We start from the raw sequence: 15,019 nt of genomic DNA, 5'->3' as shown, positions 1-15,019 counted from the left end.
AAAACGACATACATACCTATGTCGAAAAAGTGAAAAAAAACGACATACATACCTATGTCGAAAAATATAAAAAAAACGACATACATACCTATGTCGAAAAATATAAAAAAACGACATAAATACCTCTGTCGAAAAATATAAAAAAACAACATACATACCTATGTCGAAAAAGTGAAAAAACAACATACATACCTATGTCGAAGAAGTGAAAAAAACGACATACATACCTATGACGCAAAATATAAAAAAACGACATAAATACCTATGTCGAAAAAATTGACAAAAACGACATACATACCTATGTCGAAAAATATAAAAAACGACATACATACCTATGTCGAAAAATATAAAAAAACGACATACATACCTATGTCGAAAAAGTAAAAAAACGACATACATACCTATGTCCATAAAATGAGAAAACGACATACATACCTATGTCGAAGAAGTGAAAAAAACGACATACATACCTATGACTCAAAATATAAAAAAACGACATACATACCTATGTCGAAAAAAGTGAAAAAACGACATACATACCTATGTCGAAAAAGTGAAAAAACGACATACCTAACTATGTCGAAAAAAATTAAAAAAACGACATACATACCTATGTCGAAAAATATTTTAAAAATGACATTCATACCTATGTCGAAAAATATAACAAAACGACATACATACCTATGTCGAAAAATATAAAAAAACGACATACATACCTATGTCGAAAAAGTGAAAAAAAACGACATACATACCTATGTCGAAAAATATAAAAAAAACGACATACATACCTATGTCGAAAAATATAAAAAAACGACATAAATACCTCTGTCGAAAAATATAAAAAAACAACATACATACCTATGTCGAAAAAGTGAAAAAACAACATACATACCTATGTCGAAGAAGTGAAAAAAACGACATACATACCTATGACGCAAAATATAAAAAAACGACATAAATACCTATGTCGAAAAAATTGACAAAAACGACATACATACCTATGTCGAAAAATATAAAAAACGACATACATACCTATGTCGAAAAATATAAAAAAACGACATACATACCTATGTCGAAAAAGTAAAAAAACGACATACATACCTATGTCCATAAAATGAGAAAACGACATACATACCTATGTCGAAGAAGTGAAAAAAACGACATACATACCTATGACTCAAAATATAAAAAAACGACATACATACCTATGTCGAAAAAAGTGAAAAAACGACATACGTCGACATATGTCGAAAAAGTGAAAAAACGACATACCTAACTATGTCGAAAAAAATTAAAAAAACGACATACATACCTATGTCGAACAATATTTTAAAAATGACATACATACCTATGTCAAATAAATGAAAAAACGACATACATACCTATGTCGAAGAAGTGAAAAAACGACATACATACCTTGAAAAATATTTAAAAAATGACATACATACCTATGTTGAATCAGTAAAAAAACAACATACATACCTATGTCGAAAAATATAAAAAAACAACATACATACCTATGTCGAAAATTATAAAAAAACGACACACATACCTGTGTCGAAAAAGTGAAAAAAACGACATAAATACCTATGTCGAAAAAGTGAAAAAAACGACATACATACCTATGTCGAAAAAGTGAAAAAAACGACATACATTCCTATGTCGAAAAATAAAAAAAACGACATACATACCTATGTCGAAAAATATAAAAAAAAGATATAAATACCTATGTCGAAAAATATAAAAAAACAACATACATACCTATGTCGAAAAACATAAAAAAACGACATACATACCTATGTCGAAAAATTGAAAAAAATGACATACATACCTATGTCGAAAAAGTGAAAAAAATGACATACATACCTATGTCGAGAAAGTGAAAAAAACGACATAAATACCTATGTCGAAAAAGTGAAAAAAACGACATACATACCTATGTCAAAAAATAAAAAAAACGACATACATACCTATGTCGAAAAATACAAAAAAACGACATGAATACCTGTCGAAAAATATAAAAAAACAACATACATACCTATGTCGAAAAAGTGAAAAAACGACATACATACCTATGTCGAAAAAGTGAAAAAAACGACACACATACCTGTGTCGAAAAAGTGAAAAAAACGACATAAATACCTATGTCGAAAAAGTTAAAAAAACGACATACATACCTTTGTCGAAGAAGTGAAAAAATGACATACATACCTATGTCGAAAAATATAAAAAAAACGACATACATACCTATGTCGAAAAATATTTAAAAAATGACATACATACCTATGTCAAATAAATGAAAAAACGACATACATACCTATGTCGAAGAAGTGAAAAAACGACATACATACCTTGAAAAATATTTAAAAAATGACATACATACCTATGTTGAATCAGTAAAAAAACAACATACATACCTATGTCGAAAAATATAAAAAAACGACATACATACCTATGTCGAAAATTATAAAAAAACGACACACATACCTGTGTCGAAAAAGTGAAAAAAACGACATAAATACCTATGTCGAAAAAGTGAAAAAAACGACATACATACCTATGTCGAAAAAGTGAAAAAAACGACATACATTCCTATGTCGAAAAATAAAAAAAACGACATACATACCTATGTCGAAAAATATAAAAAAAAGATATAAATACCTATGTCGAAAAATATAAAAAAACAACATACATACCTATGTCGAAAAAGTGAAAAAACGACATACATACCTATGTCGAAGAAGTGAAAAAAACGACATACATACCTATGACGCAAAATATAAAAAAACGACATAAATACCTATGTCGAAAAAATTGACACAAACGACATACATACCTGTCGAAAAATATAAAAAACGAAATACATACCTATGTCGAAAAATATAAAAAAACGACATACATACCTATGTCGAAAAAGTAAAAAAAACGACATACATACCCATGACACAAAATATAAAAAAACGACATACATACCTATGTCCATAAAATGAGAAAACGACATACATACCTATGTCGAAGAAGTGAAAAAAACGACATACATACCTATGACACAAAATATAAAAAAACGACATACTATGTCGAAAAATATAGAAAAACGACATACATACCTATGTCGAATAAGTGAAAAAACGACACAAATACCTATGTCGAAGAATATAAAAAAACGACATACATACCTATGTCGAAAAAGTGAAAAAACGACATACATACCTATGTCGAAAAAGTGAAAAAAACGACATACATACCTATGTCGAAAAATTGAAAAAAATGACATACATACCTATGTCGAAAAAGTGAAAAAAATGACATACATACCTATGTCGAGAAAGTGAAAAAAACGACATAAATACCTATGTCGAAAAAGTGAAAAAAACGACATACATACCTATGTCAAAAAATAAAAAAAACGACATACATACCTATGTCGAAAAATATAAAAAAACGACATGAATACCTATGTCGAAAAATATAAAAAAACAACATACATACCTATGTCGAAAAAGTGAAAAAACGACATACATACCTATGTCGAAGAAGAGAAAAAAACGACATACATACCTATGACGCAAAATATAAAAAAACGACATAAATACCTATGTCGAAAAATATAAAAATCGACATACATACCTATGTCGAAAAATATAAAAAAACGACATACATACCTATGTCGAAAAAGTAAAAAAACGACATACATACCTATGTCGAAAAAGTAAAAAAACGACATACATACCTATGTCGATAAAATGAGAAAACGACATACATACCTATGTCAAAGAAGTTAAAAAAACGACATACATACCTATGACACAAAATATAAAAAAACGACATAAATACCTATGTCGAAAAATATAAAAAACGACATAAATACCTATGTCGAAAAATATAAAAAACGACATACATACCTATGTCGAAAAATATAAAAAAACGACATACATACCTATGTCGAAAAAGTGAAAAAAAACGACATACATACCTATGTCGAAAAATATAAAAAAAACGACATACATACCTATGTCGAAAAATATAAAAAAACGACATAAATACCTCTGTCGAAAAATATAAAAAAACAACATACATACCTATGTCGAAAAAGTGAAAAAACAACATACATACCTATGTCGAAGAAGTGAAAAAAACGACATACATACCTATGACGCAAAATATAAAAAAACGACATAAATACCTATGTCGAAAAAATTGACAAAAACGACATACATACCTATGTCGAAAAATATAAAAAACGACATACATACCTATGTCGAAAAATATAAAAAAACGACATACATACCTATGTCGAAAAAGTAAAAAAACGACATACATACCTATGTCCATAAAATGAGAAAACGACATACATACCTATGTCGAAGAAGTGAAAAAAACGACATACATACCTATGACTCAAAATATAAAAAAACGACATACATACCTATGTCGAAAAAAGTGAAAAAACGACATACATACCTATGTCGAAAAAGTGAAAAAACGACATACCTAACTATGTCGAAAAAAATTAAAAAAACGACATACATACCTATGTCGAAAAATATTTTAAAAATGACATTCATACCTATGTCGAAAAATATAACAAAACGACATACATACCTATGTCGAAAAATATAAAAAAACGACATACATACCTATGTCGAAAAAGTGAAAAAAAACGACATACATACCTATGTCGAAAAATATAAAAAAAACGACATACATACCTATGTCGAAAAATATAAAAAAACGACATAAATACCTCTGTCGAAAAATATAAAAAAACAACATACATACCTATGTCGAAAAAGTGAAAAAACAACATACATACCTATGTCGAAGAAGTGAAAAAAACGACATACATACCTATGACGCAAAATATAAAAAAACGACATAAATACCTATGTCGAAAAAATTGACAAAAACGACATACATACCTATGTCGAAAAATATAAAAAACGACATACATACCTATGTCGAAAAATATAAAAAAACGACATACATACCTATGTCGAAAAAGTAAAAAAACGACATACATACCTATGTCCATAAAATGAGAAAACGACATACATACCTATGTCGAAGAAGTGAAAAAAACGACATACATACCTATGACTCAAAATATAAAAAAACGACATACATACCTATGTCGAAAAAAGTGAAAAAACGACATACGTCGACATATGTCGAAAAAGTGAAAAAACGACATACCTAACTATGTCGAAAAAAATTAAAAAAACGACATACATACCTATGTCGAACAATATTTTAAAAATGACATTCATACCTATGTCGAAAAATATAACAAAACGACAAACATACCTATGTCGAAAAAGTGAAAAAAACGACATACATACCTGTCGAAAAATATAAAAAAATGACACACATACCTATGTTGAAAAATTGACAAAAACGACATACATACCTATGTCGAAAAATAAAAAAAACGACATACATACCTATGTCGAAAAAGTGAAAAAAACGACACACATACCTGTGTCGAAAAAGTGAAAAAAACGACATAAATACCTATGTCGAAAAAGTTAAAAAAACGACATACATACCTTTGTCGAAGAAGTGAAAAAATGACATACATACCTATGTCGAAAAATATAAAAAAAACGACATACATACCTATGTCGAAAAATATTTAAAAAATGACATACATACCTATGTCAAATAAATGAAAAAACGACATACATACCTATGTCGAAGAAGTGAAAAAACGACATACATACCTTGAAAAATATTTAAAAAATGACATACATACCTATGTTGAATCAGTAAAAAAACAACATACATACCTATGTCGAAAAATATAAAAAAACGACATACATACCTATGTCGAAAATTATAAAAAAACGACACACATACCTGTGTCGAAAAAGTGAAAAAAACGACATAAATACCTATGTCGAAAAAGTGAAAAAAACGACATACATACCTATGACTCAAAATATAAAAAAACGACATACATACCTATGTCGAAAAAAGTGAAAAAACGACATACATACCTATGTCGAAAAAGTGAAAAAACGACATACCTAACTATGTCGAAAAAAATTAAAAAAACGACATACATACCTATGTCGAAAAATATTTTAAAAATGACATTCATACCTATGTCGAAAAATATAACAAAACGACATACATACCTATGTCGAAAAAGTGAAAAAAACGACATACATACCTATGTCGAAAAATATAAAAAAATGACACACATACCTATGTTGAAAAATTGACAAAAACGACATACATACCTATGTCGAAAAATAAAAAAAACGACATACATACCTATGTCGAAAAAGTGAAAAAAACGACACACATACCTGTGTCGAAAAAGTGAAAAAAACGACATAAATACCTATGTCGAAAAAGTTAAAAAAACGACATACATACCTATGACTCAAAATATAAAAAAACGACATACATACCTATGTCGAAAAAAGTGAAAAAACGACATACATACCTATGTCGAAAAAGTGAAAAAACGACATACCTAACTATGTCGAAAAAAATTAAAAAAACGACATACATACCTATGTCGAAAAATATTTTAAAAATGACATTCATACCTATGTCGAAAAATATAACAAAACGACAAACATACCTATGTCGAAAAAGTGAAAAAAACGACATACATACCTATGTCGAAAAATATAAAAAAATGACACACATACCTATGTTGAAAAATTGACAAAAACGACATACATACCTATGTCGAAAAATAAAAAAAACGACATACATACCTATGTCGAAAAAGTGAAAAAAACGACACACATACCTGTGTCGAAAAAGTGAAAAAAACGACATAAATACCTATGTCGAAAAAGTTAAAAAAACGACATACATACCTTTGTCGAAGAAGTGAAAAAATGACATACATACCTATGTCGAAAAATATAAAAAAAACGACATACATACCTATGTCGAAAAATATTTAAAAAATGACATACATACCTATGTCAAATAAATGAAAAAACGACATACATACCTATGTCGAAGAAGTGAAAAAACGACATACATACCTTGAAAAATATTTTAAAAATGACATACATACCTATGTTGAATCAGTAAAAAAACAACATACATACCTATGTCGAAAAATATAAAAAAACGACATACATACCTATGTCGAAAATTATAAAAAAACGACACACATACCTGTGTCGAAAAAGTGAAAAAAACGACATAAATAACTATGTCGAAAAAGTGAAAAAAACGACATACATACCTATGTCGAAAAAGTGAAAAAACCACATACATTCCTATGTCGAAAAATAAAAAAAACGACATACATACCTATGTCGAAAAATATAAAAAAAAGACATAAATACCTATGTCGAAAAATATAAAAAAACGACATACATACCTATGTCGAAAAAGTGAAAAAACGACATACATACCTATGTCGAAGAAGTGAAAAAAACGACATACATACCTATGACGCAAAATATAAAAAAACGACATAAATACCTATGTCGAAAAAATTGACACAAACGACATACATACCTATGTCGAAAAATATAAAAAACGACATACACACCTATGTCGAAAAATATAAAAAAACGACATACATACCTATGTCGAAAAAGTAAAAAAAACGACATACATACCCATGACACAAAATATAAAAAAACGACATACATACCTATGTCGAAAAAGTAAAAAAAAAGACATACATACCTATGACACAAAATATAAAAAAACGACATACTATGTCGAAAAATATAAAAAAACGACATACATACCTATGTCGAATAAGTGAAAAAACGACACAAATACCTATGTCGAAGAATATAAAAAAACGACATACATACCTATGTCGAAAAAGTGAAAAAACGACATACATACCTATGTCGAAAAAGTGAAAAAAACGATATAAATACCTATGTCGAAAAATATAAAAAACGACATACATACCTATGTCGAAAAATATAAAAAACGACATACATACCTATGTCGAAAAATATAAAAAAACGACATACATACCTATGTCGAAAAAGTGAAAAAAAACGACATACATACCTATGTCGAAAAATATAAAAAAAACGACATACATACCTATGTCGAAAAATATAAAAAAAACGACATACATACCTATGTCGAAAAATATTTAAAAAATGACATACATACCTATGTCAAATAAATGAAAAAACGACATACATACCTATGTCGAAGAAGTGAAAAAACGACATACATACCTTGAAAAATATTTAAAAAATGACATACATACCTATGTTGAATCAGTAAAAAAACAACATACATACCTATGTCGAAAAATATGTAAAAACGACATACATACCTATGTCGAAAATTATAAAAAAACGACACACATACCTGTGTCGAAAAAGTGAAAAAAACGACATAAATAACTATGTCGAAAAAGTGAAAAAAACGACATACATACCTATGTCGAAAAAGTGAAAAAACCACATACATTCCTATGTCGAAAAATAAAAAAAACGACATACATACCTATGTTGAAAAATAAAAAAAACGACATACATACCTATGTCGAAAAAGTGAAAAAAACGACACACATACCTGTGTCGAAAAAGTGAAAAAAACGACATAAATACCTATGTCGAAAAAGTTAAAAAAACGACATACATACCTATGACTCAAAATATAAAAAAACGACATACATACCTATGTCGAAAAAAGTGAAAAAACGACATACATACCTATGTCGAAAAAGTGAAAAAACGACATACCTAACTATGTCGAAAAAAATTAAAAAAACGACATACATACCTATGTCGAAAAATATTTTAAAAATGACATTCATACCTATGTCGAAAAATATAACAAAACGACAAACATACCTATGTCGAAAAAGTGAAAAAAACGACACACATACCTGTGTCGAAAAAGTGAAAAAAACGACATAAATACCTATGTCGAAAAAGTGAAAAAAACGACACACATACCTGTGTCGAAAAAGTGAAAAAAACGACATAAATACCTATGTCGAAAAAGTTAAAAAAACGACATACATACCTTTGTCGAAGAAGTGAAAAAATGACATACATACCTATGTCGAAAAATATAAAAAAAACGACATACATACCTATGTCGAAAAATATTTAAAAAATGACATACATACCTATGTCAAATAAATGAAAAAACGACATACATACCTATGTCGAAGAAGTGAAAAAACGACATACATACCTTGAAAAATATTTAAAAAATGACATACATACCTATGTTGAATCAGTAAAAAAACAACATACATACCTATGTCGAAAAATATGTAAAAACGACATACATACCTATGTCGAAAATTATAAAAAAACGACACACATACCTGTGTCGAAAAAGTGAAAAAAACGACATAAATAACTATGTCGAAAAAGTGAAAAAAACGACATACATACCTATGTCGAAAAAGTGAAAAAACCACATACATTCCTATGTCGAAAAATAAAAAAAACGACATACATACCTATGTTGAAAAATATAAAAAAAAGACATAAATACCTATGTCGAAAAATATAAAAAAACGACATACATACCTATGTCGAAAAAAAAGTGAAAAAACGACATACATACCTATGTCGAAGAAGTGAAAAAAACGACATACATACCTATGACGCAAAATATAAAAAAACGACATAAATACCTATGTCGAAAAAATTGACACAAACGACATACATACCTATGTCGAAAAATATAAAAAACGACATACATACCTATGTCGAAAAATATAAAAAAACGACATACATACCTATGTCGAAAAAGTAAAAAAAACGACATACATACCCATGACACAAAATATAAAAAAACGACATACATACCTATGTCGAAAAAGTAAAAAAAAAGACATACATACCTATGACACAAAATATAAAAAAACGACATACTATGTCGAAAAATATAAAAAAACGACATACATACCTATGTCGAATAAGTGAAAAAACGACACAAATACCTATGTCGAAGAATATAAAAAAACGACATACATACCTATGTCGAAAAAGTGAAAAAACGACATACATACCTATGTCGAAAAAGTGAAAAAAACGATATAAATACCTATGTCGAAAAATATAAAAAACGACATACATACCTATGTCGAAAAATATAAAAAACGACATACATACCTATGTCGAAAAATATAAAAAAACGACATACATACCTATGTCGAAAAAGTGAAAAAAAACGACATACATACCTATGTCGAAAAATATAAAAAAAACGACATACATACCTATGTCGAAAAATATAAAAAAACGACATACATACCTATGTCGAAAAAGTGAAAAAAAACGACATACATACCTATGTCAAAAAAGTAAAAAAACGACATACATACCTATGTCGAAAAATATTTAAAAAATGACATACATACCTATGTCGAATCAGTAAAAAAACGACACACATACCTGTGTCGAAAAAGTGAAAAAAACGACATACATACCTATGTCGAAAAATAAAAAAACGACATACATACCTATGTCGAAAAATATAAAAAAACGACATACATACCTATGTCGAAAAATATAAAAAAACGACATACATACCTATGTCGAAAAATATTTAAAAAATGACATACATACCTATGTCGAATAAGAGTAAAAAACAACATACTTACCTATGTCGAAAAAGTGAAAAAAACGACATACATACCTATGTCGAAAAATAAAAAAACGACATACATACCTATGTCGAAAAATATAAAAAAACGACATACATACCTATGTCGAAAAATATAAAAAAACGACATACATACCTATGTCGAAAAATATTTAAAAAATGACATACATACCTATGTCGAATCAGTAAAAAAACGACACACATACCTGTGTCGAAAAAGTGAAAAAAACGACATACATACCTATGTCGAAAAATAAAAAAACGACATACATACCTATGTCGAAAAATATAAAAAAACGACATACATACCTATGTCGAAAAATATAAAAAAACGACATACATACCTATGTCGAAAAATATTTAAAAAATGACATACATACCTATGTCGAATAAGAGTAAAAAACAACATTCTTACCTATGTCGAAAAATATAAAAAAACGACATACATACCTGTCGAAAAAATTGAAAAAAATGACATACATACCTATGTCGAAAAAGTGAAAAAACGACATACATACCTACGTCGAAAAATAAAGAAAACGACATACATACCTATGTCGAAAAATATTTAAAAAATGACATACAAACCTATGTCAAATAAGTGAAAAAAACGACTAACATACTTATGTCAAATAAGTGAAAAAACGACACACATACCTATGTCGAAAAAGTAAAAAAAACGACATACATACCTATGTCGAAAAATATTTAAAAAATGACATACATACCTCTGTCGAATAAGTGAAAAAACGACACACATACCTATGTCGAAAAAGTGAAAAAAACGACATACATACCTATGTCGAAAAATAAAAAAAACGACATACATACCTATGTCGAAAAATAGAAAAAAACGACATACATACCTATGTCAAAAAAGTGAAAAAAACGACATACATACCTATGTCGAAAAATATAAAAAAACGACACACATACCTGTTGGAAAAAAAGAAAAACCGACAGACATACTTATGTAGGAAAAAGAAACAAAAATGACATAAAAAGAAAAAAACATGCATACCTATGCCAAAAATAAAAACACAGACAACCCTAACTATGTTTGAAAAAAGTTGAAAAAAAAATGAAATGCGAAACTATGGCAACAAAAGGAAAAAAACACATACATTCCTATGTCGAAAATGAGAAACATATCTCTGTCGAAAAAAAATTAAGATATACAGAGCTATGTTGAAAAAACCACAAGAACATAGATACCCATTTTGAAAAACAACAAACAACATAAATAATTATGTTGAAAATAGAAAAAACACATACATTCCGTCGTTGAAAAAAAAGGAAAAAAAAAACAACCTGCATACCGATGTTGAAAAAATTGGAATACATATCTTTTTTATGAATGTATGTATCTTTTTTTGAGTGAATGTATGTTTGTCATTTTTATCGATGAATGTATCCATGTAGGTTGTAGTAATGCAGGAACATTTTTCATTAAATGAATGCAAGCAGGAACAACTTTTGTTGCTAAATGTATGCAGGACTTTTTGATGAATAACTGTATGTTATATTTACATATATAACCATCCAGACATCAAAGTAAAAAAAAAGAAAAGATCATTCATACTTACATTTATCAAATACATTTTATACCTACATTCATAAATACATACATCATCTGTATGTTTGTATATAGCCAGCATTCAGTGCCATGATGTTTTTGGTGACAGGTGCAGCCCTCCACATCCACAGCTCCACTTTGGTCAATGTTGAGTGGCTGGTGAAAAACGTCACCTACAGGCCAAACTGCTACATCTGCTTCACATGGGACAATTCGGTTCGCTTCTTCTTCTCAGACCGCCAGCCTTTTCCACGGTGGGACTGCTTCTATTGGCAGCTTCTTCAAACCTTGAGGGCAAAAATAGGTGACCTTACTAGCTTTGATAACAGGTAAGAAATCACTGTCCTTCTCACATTTGATAACAATATGATGAGAGAACTAGAATAGTGACCTTTGGGTGCTTTTCAGTTTGATGCAGCAGCTCACACTCTTCACTGAGAATCCAGAGGGGGAGTACCCAAACCAGGATGTTGTGTGGGAGAAGTTTGAGAAAGCATTTATTGCAACCGCAGGGCTAATCACACATGCACCTGTGCTAAGAGACTACCTCTACAAGGGCCTGGAGGAGCTTTGGCATGACAACATCATGTATCTGGAAATTAGGAGCGGCCTCTCAAGGGTTTGAATTTTTTTTTTTGTTCCCACTTTCATTCTGGGACCACAATATCATTAATAGTGGATCTCCTATTTCTGTGTTGTAAAATGATGAACCTCTTAATGTGTTTCAGTCATATGAGCTTGATGGAACCATTCATGATAAGGTTTGGACTGTAAAACTGTTTCAAGAAGTTACGAAGAAATTTACTGAAGATCATCCTGATTTTCTTGGAGCGCGTATCATCATCTCTGCACACAGGTAGGCCAACTGTATTTACTGGTTCAAAAAATCTGTGTGTAATAATGCTCAATTACACATTTCTGTTTTACTTGAGAACAAGAAGAAGCCCAATCAAAAGCAGTACAAATATATAGATTTTGTTTCTAGATACCCATGCTTGACAAAATGGACGATTTAGTTTAGTGGTTGTGGGTCTTTGTCTTATTTTTAATGTTCGTTTTTATACTTTTGTCTATTCTACTTGTTGTTCTTTAGGGCTTTGGGTGTATCTGATGTCAAAGTGAAAGTGAAAGAGGCCATCCAGCTGCAGAAGGACTTCCCAGATGTTATCGCAGGATTTGATATGGTGGGAAATGATCAGTCTTGATAAACTACTTTTTTTTTTTTTAAACATCCTTAGCTCATGTTTTGTAGTAATGATTTGTCTTGTGTGTTTTGGCAGGTTGGCAGGGAGGACAGTGGGAGGACTCTTTGGTTCTTCAGGGAGGCTCTCTCTCTGCCTGCTGAACTGGGTGTTACACTGCCGTACTTCTTTCATGCCGGGGAGACAGGTGAGCGGATTAAAACTAAGATTACTTTGAAAAGCATTCCAAAAACCCCCATTTATTCTCATGAATCTGCTTCTAGATGATGAAGGCACCGCTGTGGATCAAAACATCCTTGACGCCCTTCTGTTCAACACCACACGCATTGGGCACGGCTATGCTTTGGCACACCATCCACTGGCCAAAGAACTTTCGAGGAAAAGAAACGTGGCCGTGGAGCTGTGCCCCATCTCAAACCAGGTCAGAAAACCCACTGTTACCTTAAAGATTTGCTGAACAAATCAAACCTAAACAAGTAACCTCTTGTGAAGTCTTCAGAAAGTTGATACCTGGTTGTTTTTAACGTCCCACCTTCAGGTGCTGAAGCTGGTGTCGGACCTTCGGAACCACCCTGCAGCTGTGCTGATGTCGGAGGGCCACCCTATGGTGATCAGCTCTGATGACCCGTCGATGTTCGGCACCACAGGACTCTCCTACGACTTCTATCAAGCCTTCGTTGGCATCGGAGGGCTAAAAGCCAACCTGGGCACTCTGAAAGAGCTTGCTGTTAACTCTATCAGGTGAGAGTTAGATGATCTTTCAGTGAAATACAATGTGTATTCCTCCCCAGCTTAAAATAGTACCCAACAAATATTCACTCAAAACCCTTACCCTAACCTTTCTCATAACAGGTAATTTCGTTTCAATATTGTGTCTGATTTCTCTTGTTATATTTAGATAACAAAGCTGTTTTGATAGAATTTACTAATGCTAAAATAAATATAATTAATAGTCCTTTAAATGAACTGCATTGAGTACAACTTTAAAACATGGATACATGTCTTAGTAGAACACGAACGAACCTTTCAATTTGTATTCGCATTATTAAAATGAAGTTCCAGTTTAAGGACATTCGCACTAAAGTTTGCTTTCTCCTGCAGGTTCAGCTCCCTGCCAGCTCATCTGAAGCAAACGGGTCTCGCCATGTGGCAGAAAAAATGGGACGCTTTCGTAGTTTCTTCGTCTTTTGATGATGTGTAGATGATGAAGAAATCTCCACTGGCACTGACTTGCTTGTAAAATAAAAAGTTTATTTACAAAGAAAGAACAACATCAATCAGACTTGTCATGGATCCGCCTGGGAGAGACGTGAAGCCAATATCATCTCTGTCAAACACAGACAAACACTGATCTTTATAAAGCATTGGTCAAAGCAACAATCAAAAGAACATCTATGTCCCTTTTTATTACGTCAACTTTAATAAGTCAATCGCTCTCCTTGTGACTTCTCTGAATACAGGAACCCATACATCCAACGTACGAATGACTCAGATTTGATTTTTTCTAAATGTTAAAGAACATAATTTTTTCATATGCTCCAGATTTAAACTATGCCTAGTTGTAATCCTACACAGTCTCAAAAAAGCAGTACTAACCTTTTTATCTTAACCTGGAAAAACAATAGAATAGACCAGTTTACAATGCCTCTCTGATACA

General features: G+C 30.5%; 1 protein-coding gene and 1 long non-coding RNA gene across 2 annotated transcripts; both read left to right on the top strand.

Moving 5' to 3' along the window:
* The first annotated feature begins 1,780 nt into the window (after positions 1 to 1,780).
* LOC306817804 lies at positions 1,781 to 3,502 on the top strand. The gene is made up of 2 exons (XR_013778074.1): positions 1,781 to 1,879; positions 3,225 to 3,502. It is a non-coding gene; the product is annotated as an uncharacterized lncRNA (long non-coding RNA).
* Positions 3,503 to 12,253: 8,751 nt separating this feature from the next.
* ada2b (adenosine deaminase 2b) lies at positions 12,254 to 15,000 on the top strand (the record flags this gene model as incomplete). The annotated part of the gene is made up of 8 exons (XM_079335499.1): positions 12,254 to 12,489; positions 12,569 to 12,779; positions 12,889 to 13,016; positions 13,254 to 13,344; positions 13,441 to 13,549; positions 13,626 to 13,783; positions 13,901 to 14,103; positions 14,464 to 15,000. The coding sequence occupies 8 exons, from the start codon at positions 12,254 to 12,256 to the stop codon at positions 14,561 to 14,563; spliced, it is 1,236 nt and encodes a 411-aa protein (XP_079191625.1). The 3' UTR covers positions 14,564 to 15,000.
* Positions 15,001 to 15,019: the final 19 nt, after the last annotated feature.

Source organism: Symphodus melops (genome assembly GCF_947650265.1).
Source record: "Symphodus melops genome assembly, chromosome: 22".
NCBI classification, from domain to species: Eukaryota; Metazoa; Chordata; class Actinopteri; order Labriformes; family Labridae; genus Symphodus; species Symphodus melops.
The sequence above is the reverse complement of the archived record's forward strand: the minus strand, read 5'-3'. Positions and strand labels throughout refer to the sequence as shown.